Below are 16,469 nucleotides of genomic sequence, written 5' to 3' on the forward strand. Positions count from 1 at the left end.
CGCACACGCACACACCCACCCACCCTGGCACATTGGAAAGTCGGCCCCTGTGCTTTCAGTATATTGCTCAGAATACTTTGAAAGACAGAATTTCAGTACAGGCATATACCATATAGGGGTACATCTACGCTACCTGCCAGTCTGGCGGGTAGCAATCAATCTATCAGGGATAGACTTGTGTAGTGCAGTGCGAGAGGTGGAAGCAACATCTATGGGGCAGCCGTGGCTGTCAATCCAGTGCCACGAGGATGCGTAGTCAGTCATTTTAATTCGATCTAAAATATGCAATTTCAACTACAAGAATAGTGTAGCTGAAGTCGACGTATCTTAGATTGATCCCCCTGCAGTGTAGACCAGGCCTAGGTTACTGGGCATCCTTGAAGAGTTGTCATTTGCTGTTTTAAGAGTAAATGTGGTATTTAATTTCTTCTAAATTAGAATGGGGATTTAGCATATGTACCATTGTAATCATTTAAACTAGGCTAACGGTAGTAAATGTATATTAGCATTGCCCTTCTTCCTTCTTTGGCAATAGCATTCTGTTTCAGTGTGAAAACAATTCATTATATTTCTTAGTCCCACAGTAACGAGGCGGCCTGGCTCCAGCCGCTCCAGAGGACGAAGAACCCAGCCGGAGGCCGGACTGGGCGGAGCTACAGAGCTCTGAGCCCGCCCCGCAAAGGGTCAAGCGCTGACCCGGAAGTATAAAGGCAGGCCCTCCGAGCTCAGTGAGGTGCCAGCGGCCGGACGTCCCTCCAGGAGCTCAGGACTGGGAGACTCCTGCAACCCAGAGTGGCCCGAACTTCCCCGTGCTCGCTACCCAGGGAAGCTGCCAGAGCTTCCCCATGCTCGCTACCCAGAGGAGCTGCCAGAGCTATCCTCTAGCCCCAGCTGGGACGAACCCATGCACCTGGACCCTGCAGAGGACGACCCCAGGATCCAGGTAGGCCCCAAGGGGAAGTCAGGAAGTAGCCCAGGAGCAGCCGACTCTAGTCTGGCTGCATCAGAGCCAGTGTCAGCGTATTGTGGCCAGGATCCCCACTGACACAGCAGCAGGTTGCCTGCCGCTGTTAGGGCCCCGGGCTGGGATGCAGAGGAGTGGGCAGGCCTGCGTTCCCCCCTGCCACCCCACTCACAGGGGGCAGTCTCCCCCTTGCCCCAACACTCAGGCCCAGAAGCCTGGGCCTCTTACCTTCTATAAGCTGAACTGTTGGCTCAGCCCCTGCCTGAGGGTCTGAGCCCTGAACTGTCAGTTGCCCCACGTAGTGAGGTGGCCTGGCCCCCCCAGCCACTCCAGAGAGGGGTGAACCCCCAATAGCGGACCCCTACACGCACACTTCTCCCATATTTTCTCCTCTGGTGTACAGATATCGTTTTCAAAATCTAAATGTCATGAGGGATAAATGTGAAATGAGAAAAGAGCAGATAATTAGAGCTGAATTATAATCTTTTTTAGATTCCAGGTGGCTTATTTCTCTTATCTCCATCAGGTATTTTACTGCATCTAAGCAAACTTAATTCTGAGAAAAATATATATTTTACCTCAAAGATCCAGAGCTCTGCAGAATATACAAAATGATAGAAATTAAAACTAAATTTTAGAAAAATCTCTTTTGTACATCAGACATGCACAGCATAGCTCAAAACGAGTCACACTCTTGTTCTAAACATTTTGCAATATTATCTTTTTAATAATGTTGCAAAAAGTTAGAGTTTTACTAATGCTACTCATTGATGTAAGGGCTTGTCTGAACACCGCAGCAGTGTTGGGTTATCAGGATCCCTCATTTGATACTGAAAGTCTTAACAAAACGGTAAAGGAATCCATTAAGCCAATTTATTTTCTTGGGCTGTTAGACTATAAATTCAATCTCCATTAAATTTATTCTACTATTATGCAAGAAAAAAGTGATTAGATATTAGTAATTAGCTACTTAAGTAATAAACAAACAAACAATTTATTTTCATTATGCATAGCTGCAGCACCAATAGCCTAACTAGCTGGAACCAATTATTCCCTTGGCAGGTTAAGTATCTCTAACACACAGTATTAGTTGTATATCATCTCACTCATCTTCCCACAGATAAATGGCATCTTTTGAGACAGATCATCTCTCGCCATATCTATAGCAGAGCATCAATAGCTTCCTACCTTGAACATCAAGGCACAGAGACCCGGCATTTACAGTAGTTGCTTCCTAATTCAATTCATTGTGTCAGGATTTCACTTCAGGATATTCAGACAGTAAACATTTCTAACCTACTAAATCTGATCATAAAACTCAAGAGGATGTTCAGCCAGATGGCTTGAATGGTTAAATATTCTTAACTTTCCAAATTTGACTAGAGACATCTCAAACAGAGGAACATATTCTGCAGTGTGACATATAGCTGGCAACTGGAGAGTACATACACGCTACTAGCAGTATGCTATGATCCCTCTACATGGCTATGACACCTATGCACAGTATGATTGTTACTATAGTACGTGCAATTAGCTTTAGCTTTGCAATCTGGTATTAAACTGAATATTTTCAAATTATGCAACTGTATACTACACGAAATACTACCTCCAGGAAATAATTAACGGTTGGGTAAGTGGTGTACACTTACATAAATCCACATTTGCAACATATTGTTCCTCTGTGATTGTATCTCTGAAGAAAGAACAGGAGTACTTGTGGCACCTTAGAGACTAACATTTGAGCATAAGCTTTCATGGGCTACAGACCCACATCATCAGATACATGTAGTGGAAAGTACAGTAGGAAGATTATATATTTTCCACACACAGAACATGAAACAATGGGTGTTACCATATACACCAAGGAGAGCGATCAATTAAGGTGAGCTATTATTGCTGGAAATGGGCCATTTTCATTATCACTACAAACAGTTCTCTCTCCTGCTGATAACTCACCTTAATTGATCACTCTCCTTATAGTGTTTATGGAAACAGCCATTATTTCATGTTGTGTGCATATTCATATAGATATCTTCCTACTGTATTTTCCACTACATGTATCTGATGAAGTGGGTCTGTAGCCCACGAAAGCTTATGCTCAAATAAATTGGATAGTTTAAGGTGCCACAAGTACTCCTGTTCTTTTTGCTGATACAGACTAACATGGCTGCTACTCTGAAACCAATTATTATTAAGTGGACAATGAAAAATGTTGACATTATAAGAGTTCTACTGTGAGCTGAGAGACCAACACTATGCAAATCTGAAGAATTCTCGGCTCAGGTAGCAAAATGGCTTAGCCATCCTCTGTTACAATGCTCAAATTGCTCACTAGGCACCCAGTAGAGGGAGTGGAGGGGGGAAGTAGCCTAGAAGCAGACTCCTTTATGTTGTATTGAACTCCCACAGCTTGTACTTTCAGCATGAAGTTGTTTGTTCCTTACCAAGTATTTAGAGAATAATCAAGTCTGGATGCATACAAGATACTCCCATTAACATTCTCAGTTCTGCATGCATCAAGAAGAATGCCACTTTGGTTATATTCTCAAGCCAGGAAAGTCACAGTATGACCACTGCAGTATTTTCAAATTTTTCTATTAAAGATTCCTCCAGCTATTAACCACTGCATTAATTTCTTGAAAGCCAAGCATTACTTTAAACCAACATTCTTGCTGAGCAACAGATTGCTATGTTTCCCTGCCTAATATACCGTAGCAAATTGCTTATCATCCAATAAAGTTTGTGGCCTGTAGTTAGGCAGGCTGACTGCATATTTCTATTTCATATCATGCTCATTACATAGTACTGACACAATCAAAAATAAAATCTTTGTGGCCTTTGGCATCTTTTATTTAAATAAAGGGTCATATCAGTGTACTCTGCTTGAATTAAGACAATACAGACAGATCATCATTATGAGCGTGGGTGGTACATAAAATGGCAAATAGATACCAGTTAGAAGCCTTTAGCCAAAATACTGGATAGATATATTACTAGAGTGCTGTATATTCTGTTTCAATTCCATTGTTGTGCCACACTAAGCTGACTCAGAGTTGACTTTTGAATATCTGTTAATGCTAGTCAAATGATATTCATTCATTACGTCTGGAAAATATTGCCTTTATTCACTGAATAGTATTTGGTTACTTATATACCTGGTTAAATACTTTAGAATTGTGAATAGTTTATTTAATGAATAATGACAATTGGGGACACAGTTTAACTAATTAACGTTAAACTAGCTTTAACCTCTGCAGTGTAATACCTCTATTAATAATCACAATCAGAAAAGGCAGAAGCTATAGTATAGCAACTCCTCGCTTAACATTGTAGTTATGCGCAACAGTGTTAAGCGAATCCAGTTTCCCTATAAGAATTAATGCAGAGGTAGGCAACCTATGGCACGCATGCCAAAGGCAGTACGCAAGTTGATTTTCAGTGGCATCCACACTGCCCAAGTCCTGGCCATCAGTCGGGGGGGCTCTGCATTTTAATTTAATTTTAAATGAAGCTTCTTAAACATTTTAAAAACCTTATTTACTTTACATACAATAGTTTAGTTATATATTATAGAAAGATCTTCTAAAAAGTTAAAATGTATTACTGGCACGCGAAACCTTACAGTGAATAAATGAAGACTCTCCACATCACTTCTGAAGGGTTGCCGACCCCTGAATTATTGTAAATGGGGGGGGGTTAGATTCCAGGGAAATTTTTTTCACCAAAAAACTATACATTATATAGATACACAGTATACATTTTAAAACAATTTAATACTGTTCACAGCTATGATGATAGTGAAGCTTGGTTGAGGTGGTGAAGTCAGAGGGTGGAAGAGGGAGGGATATTTCCCAGGGAATGCCTTACTGCCAAATGATGAACTAGCACTTGGCTGAGCCCTCAAGAGTTAACACATTGGTGTTAATGTGGCCTCTCATGCAAGGCAGCATGAACACAAGGGACAGGAGACAGTACAGCAGACAGAAACAGACAGACAGACACCTTGTGTGTGTGAGAGAGAGAGGGGGGGGGGAGGGGGCAGAGATGCATTCAAATGTAGAAAAATGGCTTGACTTTTGTAGCTTTGCAAATCGGGGTATTTCTTATCTATTTATTTCCTCCTTGGTGCTCTTCTCATTCTGCCCCTTCAAATTCTTTGTTACTTTAGAACCTTCAGGAGGTTTTTTGTTTTTTTTTTTTTGAAGAACTGCCTAACATACACCTTCAAGGAAAATATTGTGCATGATTACAGATCACATAGTAGGTCTGAATGCACATTATGCAAGGGAGACTTCCAGTCCAACTAACACACTTGTTCTGTAGGCATTAATCCAAAGCCTCTGTGTCCCCACTATATACAGACTTAGGGTCTCAACCAAACTAAGGGCCAAGATTTTTGAGAGTGTCTACTGATTTTGAATTCTCAGACTAAGGCACCTTTAAGGGCATAGGTTCATCCATCCAAAAAAAAAAAAAAAAAAAAAATTAACACCCTCCCCACACACACACTTAAAATGTCACCTGCTTAAAAAGTGAGACATCAAATATCTAATCACTTTTTGTAGTTATGTCCATTGCATTTAACACTGTATTATCCCACTTTAAAAAAATAAATTTACATCTTTTTGATGAATACATCTAATATAAGGCACTTGCTTTAATTTCAACTTAAGAGACCCCTCCCCACCACACACACACACACACAAATGAGACACTTCAGTGTTTGCCCAACTTATATCATTGCAGAATTAACAAAATGCGGAGTCATTTCTCAGATAACTAAACAGTCTCACTGTTAAAGAATAAAAAAAAAAAAAACGAGACCTAGCCAAGAGGTACTGATATACTGGGGAAAATTTTCAGAGATACCGAAATTAAAACTTTTCATTATTTTTCTTATGTTTGTTAAGTTAGTAAAGCTGTGTGTTAAAATAAAAGTTGTCCTTCTCTCAACTCTTTCTTTTGGTCCTGCAGGGAAACCATAAAGCTGGATTCGGTAATGACTTACATCCCATATAACCCACCGAAGTCTTCAAAAATTCTGCTGTCAGTGGCACTCTCAATTGAAATATACCCTTCAGAATTATTCAGCTCAGAATCTAATCCATTAACTTCAAAAGGGTTGGTGCATGAACATATCAGCATAGAATTTGGCAGATCAAACTATAACTTCAGAGTCATTTCAGATTAGTAACACAGGATGATTTATTCTAGAATCAAATTGAAGAGAACAGCTCCATTCTCTTTGGGAACCCTCACCCCTTTGCAGGTAGTTGAAGGCTGCTATCAAATCCCCCCTCACTCTTCTCTTCTGTAGGCTAAATAAGCCCAGTTCCCTCAGCCTCTCCTCAAATCATGCGTCTCAGCCCCCTAATCCTTTTTGTTGCCCTCTGCTGGACTCTCTCCAATTTGTCCACATCCTTTCTAGAGTGGGGGGGGGGGCCCAAAACTGGATGCAGGACTCCAGGTGTGGCTTCACCAGGGCTGAATAGAGGGGAATAATCACTTCCTTCAGTTGGCTGGCAATGCTCCTACTAATGCAGCCCAATATGCTGTTAGCCTTCTCAGCAACAAGGGCACACTGACTCATATCCAGCAACTCGTCCACTGTAATCCCCAGGTCCTTTTCTGCAGGACTGCTGTTTAGCCAGTCAGTCCCCAGCCTGTAGCAGTGCATGGGATTCTTCTGTCCTAAGTGCAGGACTCTGCACTTGTCCTTTTTGCACATCAGATTTTTTAGCCCAATCCTCCAATTTGTCTAGGTCACTCCCCATTCCTACCCTCCGGCATATCTACCTCCCCCATTTTAGTGTCATCCACGAACTTGACAAGGGTGCGATCCATCCCTTCATCCAGATTGAAGATGTTGAACAAAAATGGCCCCAGGACCGACTCCTGGGCACTCTGTTTGATATCAGCTGCCAGCTAGACATCAAGCGCATCACTATCCATTGAGCCTGATAATCTAGCCAGCTTTCTATCCACCTTATAGTCCATTCATCCAGTCCATAGTTCTTTAACTTGCTGGGAGACCATATCGAAAGCTTTGCTAAAGTTAAGGTATATCACATCCACTGCTTTCCCCATATCCAATTCTCATCACAGAAGGCAATCAAGTTGGTCAGGCATAACTTGTCCTTGGTGAATCCATGTTGACTGTTCCCAATCATCTTCCTCTTCTCCAAGTGTAATACGTTTAACAAAATTTTAGTGCTCTGTGTTGAGGGACAGCAGGTCAATGTTTATGATTAGCACCACTTTCGGCTTTGTTACCAATCCATACAAATAAAATATTAAAGGAAAACTTTTCTCCATGTATTTCAAAAACAGAATTTATATATTGCAACATTAAACACTGCATGTTATAAGAAATTTAGGCAAGAGTGCCTAAAATGTCAAGTCTGTACTGCTCACCAAATCCCATTCCCCGCCATCCACAAAAAAAAGTTTCAAAACCTCTCAGAACTTTAGATAATTGCTACTAGATGGAGTTCAAACAGGATACGTACCAAAAAAAAAAAAAATTAGGTTTTAGTGAAACAGGGTTTGTTTTTAAATCAAGTAAATATAAGAAAGCATTCAGAAAATCATCATGTACCAAATGATTAAATGTACAGATTTAATGAACAGAACACTTTAAAAAAAGTGAGATCTAGATTAAAAAGGACAATGAATGACAAGAAAAGTAGTCTACAAAGTTCAACCTACTTATCAGTACCTTTGGCTCCCTCTGCAAGGGATTGCTTCCACTTTCAGCAATAGAGTCACTATCAATAAAAAGAATTGAGTATGACAAATCAATAAATATTCTAGATAGCAAGGCTAAGCATTTCAAAAATGAAAAAGTTAATCTTACAAAGTGGGAACTGAGTCTGATCCTCACAAGTCTTCTATATTATATGCATTAGCTCTCACCTTTCCTCCCTGGTCAAAACCAACTGTCGTGCTGGTAGAGGCTTTACTGCATTTCTGATTATTCAATATACAGAAAGTGAAGTAATCAGAGAGATTGTGTACTAATATCCTGAATAAAAATAGGGGGAACACACCAATCCAAAACAAAAAAGCTTTGTACTATCCTGTTTTGGAAAAATACTGTGTCATCCAGCATAGAGGACAAGTGTCCAGGCTGCAGTCAAGGGGCTCTCTGCAGGAGGAAACAGGAATACCTCTTCCACCACACCCCAGTTTGTGGAGTGGATCCCTCCACAACTCCCCCAAACTGCTTGAGCACAGAAAACCAGTACAAAAAGCAAGAGCCTTCACCACACCAAACCAGTGTATCCATTTCCCAGTCCCTTCTGCAACACCAGTGCCCCTGTTCTGCTGGGTCTAGGTCCTTCATAGTTATGGAGAAGGGATATTTGACCCAAGTTTTGAATATATTTATTTATGTACTATCACTTTTTCCTACATATTTCTGATATGTTAAGTAACATTCTACTCTAATTTCAAACACCTGTTCATAATCTAAAGACAGATAGTGTCCTACATATTTTAGAGAACATTTCAGCCAAAAGGATCCTAAAGCACTTATTACTATATAGTAGAGTACACAGAAGTTACACCACCTATCACTCAAGTCAACAATCTCTGGAGTGGAATACAAACTCTGCTTAATAACACTTGCTAACAAGTAACTGTTTAGGATATGAATTGAAGAGAAGCATACTACATTCAGTTGAAGCTATAAATAGAAAAATTAGGCAAACAGAACAAAGTTGTCCAAATTTAACTTAAAGGGGATACCTAGGTAGAGCTGGCTGGAAAACAGATTTCCCACAAGAATTCTCTTTCAAAAAAGGTTTTCCCCTATAGAAATGCTCGTTTCACAAAGGACTCGTCAAAAATACAGGAAAGTTCCCCTCCCTTCCCCCACTCCACACTCATATGTTCTCACTGGAAAAAGTCAGGAGATTTCCACCGCACCCCCCACTTCCCCAATATAAAGTGTTTCACTTTAAAGAGAAAAAATGTTACTTTCAGGCACAAACTGTTACCGTGTTCCAACTTTTGCCAGTTGGAAAACAAGTCCAAAAACAGGAAAAATCCCACAAATTTGGAAGTGTGTGTGAAGTTTTGGGGTGAGGGGGTATCCCTTCAGAAAACAGAGTCAGAATGAACACTTTTTCTGCAAAATGTTTGTTTGATGAAAACTTTGATTAAAATACATCAATCCTTTGTCAGATCGACACCTAGGTTAGCGGTACTGTTCTTGCATTAAAAAAATAAACATTGCCGTCTTTAAAATTACTATTGTTAATTCCTCACATTTACATTTTATATTCAAGATTACAATGCCTTTGTCTTATCTAGCAGGTCTCATTCATAGATCTGAAAAACACTTTACACAAGCAGCAAATATCATTATCCCTATTTTACATGTGAGGATCCTAAGGCCACTAAGAGTGAAAGTGACTTAAAGGAAGTCTGCCAAGTGTGTGTTCTATTCCCAAGTTTTAGTGCAGTGTCCTATCCACTGCATGACACCGTCAACTACCCTATTCATCCCTTAAACCACAGATGTATATGCCAACACCTTAGCTATGCCATGAGCTAGCTAACAGATGCACTCTGTCACTCGCAGGTTTTGAACCTAAGTGAGAGATTGTGTCAGAAGATTCCAATGGAGGACCACAGAACTGCTCAGAATTTGAAATGGTTTGTTCCCCACTCAAATAAAGATACTTTGTGCTTATAATTTTTTCTCGTTGATATTTTCTTTGCATCTTAATGCTACTTTATATAGCCTGGGGGAAGACATCTTTTTGTATTACTTAAGTTTCAGTTCAAAAGAAAATCACCTTTAAAGAAAGATCTTACATCAAAAGTGAGTGGTTGTATAGTTATTTAGCTTCTCTATTGTAAAACTAACCCACCTCAAAAACCCACAATGGGTTAAAATAACTACACAATAGATAGGATACATCTATTATGGACACCCAACTTTAGTTATAAGTGGTGCAGCTAGCCCCTTATGACCGGAGTTTAACAATGTAGGATGAAATCCTAGCCCCACTAAGTTAACGGCAAAATGACAAGACTCCCATTGATTTCCATAGGATCAAGATTTCATCTATAGCTAATTAAAGAAGGAGAGAGAGAGGAAAAAGATAGTTTAAGTTTCCTACATTTAAGCTGTGGCCTTTCCATTACATTCTTCAAATCTCACCCATAAATTTATTATTTTATACCAACATTGACTGCATTGTCATCTTTACTACATACTGCTTGTGTTTTTCTGTGGTCTATGCATTGTTTACTATTATAAGCTGTCAATATAAGGAAAGTTTTTCCCACCTCAGTGCCCCACTCCCCCCCAAATCAACACTGGCCCATTCACTCTTCCTTATAATCTAAGCACCAAAATAAATATAGGCCAAACCAAAAAACACCGAACCTTGACAAAACTCCACCTATACAAAGGGAAAAAAAAAAAAAGACTAATAAAATTAAAGCTTCGGTACAGAATTACTAATTGTTACTTTTTATGTCCCAAAATTTGAGGTTTCATACTTAGTCAGTGAACTCTACAGCCATGCAACCAAGAGACTGGTTAGGGACTTCAGATACAGTTAAAATGCAGCCGGCTGTAACAAGATGTCTGAATCCAGGTTTTAGGCAGACACTTGAGAGCTTCAACTCTATTTAGGCATTATGCAATACTTGTATGAAGAAAACTGGAGTGATAATATCCATAATACCTATCAATGCTTTGCTTGTCGTCATCCTTGTCACGAGAAAAAAAAAATCCAGGCTAACACCTATAACCAAGAATCACAGTCATGCAAGTCACCTTGACTGACTGATGAAGAGACTCTACAGTAGCATGGTTGAAAGTTGACTTTAATATGCTGGACTTTGAAATCTCTCAATAAGGGGACAATAACCCTTGTATGGGCAAAGATTTTTGTTATTTTCCCCAGGCAAGGCTCCAGTCCAAACACTTAGTGGACCTGTTGATGCAACTTCACCCTAATACGATAAGGCAGTATAACACCGTTGATCGTTCCCACTGAACAGCCCCAATTTGTAGAGATGCACAATTTTTTTTCCATCCCCCTCTGTAACCAACATAAGGAAGCCTACCTAACTGGGCTTTCTAGAATATTTAGATGTGATATTATGCAAAACACACCAAAAAAAATCCACAAAAAAAGCCACCAACTTCTTGTTTTTAAGATACTCTGATGTGGGTACCTTCACTTAGATGGCCTTAAAGAGATATGAATTCAACTTCTGATGAAGGGTTCCAAGAGGTAAGGTGTTACTGAAGCCTAACCACCACCCCACTTATGGTCTTAGGTACAAGGAGCATGGACAGCAGTGTCCTCTCCCATTAAGGTATGTTACAAGAAGCTTGTAGCAAGCTAACACAAGCAAGAAGCTTAAAAAACAAAAGGAGGAGTTGGACTTGGCTGAGCATGACAAAGGGTTATACTGAAATGATGACAAAGAAGGCGGACCTTAAAGAGTACCAAGATTGTTCCAGAAGAATGAGAGGGATAGGCAAGGCCATCTCAGTAAAGAATGCATACTTGACAATTGATACAAGAGCAAAGAAATCCACATACAAGTATCTTCTACACTACTGACCTAAGCAAAACTATACAAGTCATCTGTACCATGAGGCTGCATACTCTGAAAAGTAGAGTTACTTTAAAATACATTATGGCAGAGAGATGGAGGTTGTTGGGGGGGGAAGCATGTTGTGGGGAGGCTGGGGATGGAGTCATGTCTGGAGATTCTAATGCTTAAGAAACAGAGGCTTAAAAAAAAACTGGAAAGAGAAATAGTTCTGAGAGAGGGTTTGTTGTCAAAAGGTACTAGCTGAACTCAAGCCTGCAGGCCTAACCCATCTAAGTGGCAATGCTAGTCCATGTACTATAGAACATTACTGAAAGTAATCAATTTCTAAAATTTTAAGATAATAGAATTTGCTATTGTTGCAACCTCATCTGTAATTTTATTTAAGACGGTTTCAATGTGACACTGAAGCCCAAATAAACCCAAGTCAGGCAACTGCCTACACTGTAAGTAAGATTTTTAAAACAGATCTAATGTATATACACTGAAGACATTATCTTTCAGACAAGCTTCTAAAGAAAATAACCCCTCCTCAAGAATGAATGACAACTTTGATTTTAGGCAAATATTCCTCTACATAAACTATTCCGGAGCTATATGAAACTGCATTTACAAGTAACATGCATGATCTAAAAAGAGCAGAAAGGTATAAGCACTTCTATGTCCCAAGCACCACAGCATAGATTTTTTTTGGTGGTGGGGGGGGTTGTTGATAAAAAAAATCTTCTAGATAAGTCTATTGTTGCTGGAAGGTGGGAAGTGAAGTTAATCGACTCAGACAGTAACTGTATTATGCTGCTGAGTTATTCTCTCTCAGCTATCTCCAGCAAAAAGATATGGAATGCTTAATGTTAAGATACTGTACTATAGACCTATCATCATCATCATCATGTCTCAGAAGCTTCAGCACAAGTTTAATGAGTGGTTTTCCTCCATGTCTCAGCCTTAGAGCAGGCAATAAAGGAACTGGAAATATATCGTGTAAAATGTCTAAAATTTGGCTATAATTGGCTTTTCCTGTAGCATAATTAGAAAGTCAACGATTGGGTCTTTTAAGCTTTGGCTGCACCTGTAGATAAAGAGAGTGTAACAAAAACAAAACAAAAAGCTTACCAATGTTGGGAGCATTTTCTATGAGTGCTACTCATGAACAGTGAACTCAGAATTCCAGAACAGAAAGTTTACACTCAGTAAGTAGGCAGGCAGTTGATGGGTGTGGCAGATGTCATCTTGCTCCCCTGTCACTGATATCCAATGGAATCTTCTCTCTTCTTAAGAGAGTGTTAGTGGCATGTTCTGACATTTTTGGGCAAATAGCCAAGACACTTTCCATTAGAATAAAAACAAAGAACTATTTATTCTTAGGAGCGTGCCCATGACAAACACTTCAAGCAACTTAATGTACAAGTGATTAATGGAAGCATTCCTCCTTTTGTCAATATTTCTTGATGTAAAATAGGATGCCAAAGCTGTACTCCGTACCTATACTGGTTACTAGATATTTTAATGACCACCTTAAAGATTGTGGGAAAATCAATCATAACGGGTTCATTATATGGTGCAAGTGAGGAGGCCAGGGCAAATATCACACATCTAAAAAAAAGTGTTTGGGCTGAACAGTAGGTTTAGTGTAGAAAACTAGTTTTTAGCATTTAACGCAGGAGTTAAAGCTTTTCCTTTACATTAAATATTGTCAGGATTGAGGCTTCTCATGCTTGCAACAGAATGTATAGTACATTTCCCTTCCAAATTATAAATGAACCATTTAACCCTTTTAAAAAAAAAACCTACATAAAATGTGCTCTCCATTATTTGTTCCTCCAGCAGTGTAACTATACATATGAATAGTAGCATCTAGGACCATAAAAACCCTTAGTAAGTAGCAGATTACTGATAAAGTTTTAGAGTTGAATCTTCACTGCTTTGCACCCATAGTCTTTTTTACACCAAATCAGAATATTAGAATTACACCCTTGTTTGACAAATATAATGACAACACAAGAGCCAAGGCAGTTGAGAACAAAGTCAGAGATGAGAGGAGAAGTTTTGAAATACAGATGAGCTCAAGTCAAAGTTCCAGTCTGATAAGGGATCTGAACTTTGAGAAAAATACAGGATTTTGGTTTGTACCCTGGTTTAAAGAAACACAAAAACCCAAACAGCTCCAATTCAATGTATCTAAAACAGAAAGAACAAAAACATGTATTGACTAATATGTTTCCAAAACAATTGAGAACATACCCTACTCTTTCTTGCTCTAAACACAGTCTGTAGAAGGTTAACATTCTCAAATAGATTTTCTGAGATTACCTGAATATTAGTATAGAGAGTGTCACATAATAGGGAGATGTGTTGTAAAAACAGCCACTGATGTGCCCTGTTTGTTTTGTGGTTAGCAATAAACAAAGATTTATAGAATCAGTCTCACATTTACTGTCATTTTCCTCCCCACAGTTTCTGGAGCTGAAACTACGGTGTGCATGATTACCTTGGAAGTAGAAAGTAAAGCCATCTTAATACCATTTTAAAAGAAGAGAAGAGGAGGGGGAAATTGGTAATTTCCTCTTGTTATTGTGCATAAATTAGCTAACACTGTACTATGGTTTCAACCTGTGTTATGACATTGTTTGATTCTTTGAATTAGCTTTAAGTTACAATCTTAGTTATAAGACAAAAATATATTGTAAAATTTGTAGAAGGCAGAATTTAAACAAGACAAATATTTTTCTGAAATATTGATATTAGAATATTTCTGTTGTGAAAAAAAGTCGTTTGAGGCAGTACCACAATATCATCTTAAAAAACCACCCTCCCCCCCACAGGTTAGAATTTTAACCTCTCTTTTCTCCATAGATGAGAATACTATTGCTTCTCCACACATCTTCTGGTTGTCATAGCACTCCTCCTACCATAGGTCTTTTCACCCTTATGTTCTGCCCCCATAAATACTCAACCTGTGGATATTTTCCTTGCAACTTGATAGCTAACAAATCTGCACATACATTTGAAATAAATCAGTCTTACTCTGTCAAATCAAATATACAACCTGAGAACTGAAGCAACAGGTTTTGCCAAGAACATATGGTATTTTTCCTAAGCAAAGGAAGATAGCAAGGGTATGCAAAGTAAAATGAGAGAGCAAACTTGTAACAACTCAGAGAGATTTATACCTTCCCCTCAATTTTCTTGTGCATTTTGTCAGGACAATTAACGTCTGATATATACTTTCAAATACGTGTATATTCATAAATATGTCTGTCAATCTACCTTACAAATTGCTAATGCAACCTCCCAGTGTTATTAAGCAAGAAATAAAAGTTTAAAAACAAAACAAAAACTAAAAACACTATTTGTAATAAAGTCTCATGTGGGAAAAAGTTAATATTTAAAATAATGTGTCTGGTTAAATGCAGTTTTCCCTTTTATGGTTCAACAGTTCATATATTCATAATGCACTGCTTCTAAAGAGGATTTAAAATTATTTTAAAAAGACAAACTTTCAGAAGCATGTTAATGGGCTGTCAGAAAAAAAAAAACATCACAAAAGGAGGGACGCTGCGATGGTCCTTGCAGCAGTTACAGAACATTATAAAATCGAAAGTCTAAGTGTAATGTGAAAACGCCAGTAGGTGAAAGATGCATAGTTTATAGTGGTTCTATTTGATTATTCAGATGTCTATAAATTCGTTCCATCATCAATAAACCCAGGGCAAGCATCCTGACTCTTGAGAAATGACAAACCTCCCCCTTCCCTTACACCCAGTTATTCGGGCTGATACCTCAACCTCAACGGGAGGTTTCCTTGCCCCTCTCTTATCAAGGTCAGAACATAATACATTTTTTCCCTAAGATGCAACAGTTTTCTTCCTTATCAATTGGTGGAGGTATCTGATGATTTCAACAATCCAGCGATCGAGACACTGCCCTGGGCACGGCCGATACTAATATTCAGAAAGCTTCTGTTGCAACAAGTGAAAGGAGGGAGTGGAGTTTACACCCACGAAATAGGGTTTCACAGTGTGACTAGGAGCACGGCCCGCCAGCCCCGAGGTTTCCGCGGATGCACACGGGAAGGTTCACAAGCCACTGGGTTTAGCCATTACAAGAGTCAAACCACAACGTTCCCTGTAAAACACACGGGAGTCCCATCCCCCCCGCCCCCGGGAGTAAGACGCGCTCCCCAGGGCTGCGGCGAGCCAGGACCCAGCACTCATGTGAGCAGCTCTCCAACGAGGCCGGGTGCCACGCCTCAGCAGCTTTGCCCTAGTCCGCTTCCACCCCGCAGAGAGGCTGCTAACTGTGCCGAGGGGAGGCCCGCCAGCATGTCCTCTGCGGGGGAGAATTCCCGACGCGGGGCCCCAACAAGTCCAGGTGCTTTGAGCCGAAGAGGGAAGGAGCCTCGCGCACTTACCGGCGCCTGCTGGGAGGCGAGCCCAGCCCGCTTGGTGGAACCCTGCCTCGAGCTTAACCTTTTCCAGGACTCAGCAAACTTCCCCCGGCTGGAGCTCCTGCTCCGTCTCCTGCCCGCTTCCGCCGGCTGCTCCGAGCAGCCTTTCTCCACCTCACTCGGGCTCTTCCACTTCTTCCCCATCTTCGAGTCAAGTTTGCTCTCGCTGCATTGCTGGGCTGGGGCGCCGCCCTCTCCCTTGCGGGCACGGCTGGGCGCGCTCTCTCCTCGGCCGCCCTTGCTAGCTCCGCGCGCCTTTCCCGGGACTCTCCCCTGGAGGCGCCGAGCTGCAGCTCCCGGGCACTGCGGCGGCGGGGCTGGGGCTGGGGCTGGAAGAGCCGTGCCCCGCTCGGCGTTCCTGCAGCACGCCAGCTACCACAGCAGCACAGGTTGCGCTGGTAATTACGTTGCCAAGAGACCGGGGGTAGCAGCTGGCTCAGAACAAGCGGCTCTTCTCTCTTTCTTCGCTCC

At 40.5% G+C, this 16,469-nt stretch overlaps 1 protein-coding gene across 4 annotated transcripts in view; it reads right to left on the bottom strand.

Annotated features, from left to right (window-relative positions):
* TRPM3 (transient receptor potential cation channel subfamily M member 3) overlaps positions 1 to 16,259 on the bottom strand; it is a 611,492-nt gene extending 595,233 nt beyond the window's left edge. For all 4 annotated transcript variants that reach the window (XM_050944114.1, XM_050944107.1, XM_050944110.1 and 1 more), the window contains exon 1: positions 15,963 to 16,259. In XM_050944114.1, coding sequence (XP_050800071.1) covers positions 15,963 to 16,142 — 180 coding nt within the window. In that variant the 5' untranslated portion in view covers positions 16,143 to 16,259. The remainder of the gene's footprint in view (positions 1 to 15,962) is intronic.
* Between the last annotated feature and the right edge of the window lie 210 nt (positions 16,260 to 16,469).

The sequence above is a fragment of the Gopherus flavomarginatus genome, chromosome 3 (assembly GCF_025201925.1).
Source record: "Gopherus flavomarginatus isolate rGopFla2 chromosome 3, rGopFla2.mat.asm, whole genome shotgun sequence".
Lineage (NCBI taxonomy): Eukaryota > Metazoa > Chordata > Testudines > Testudinidae > Gopherus > Gopherus flavomarginatus.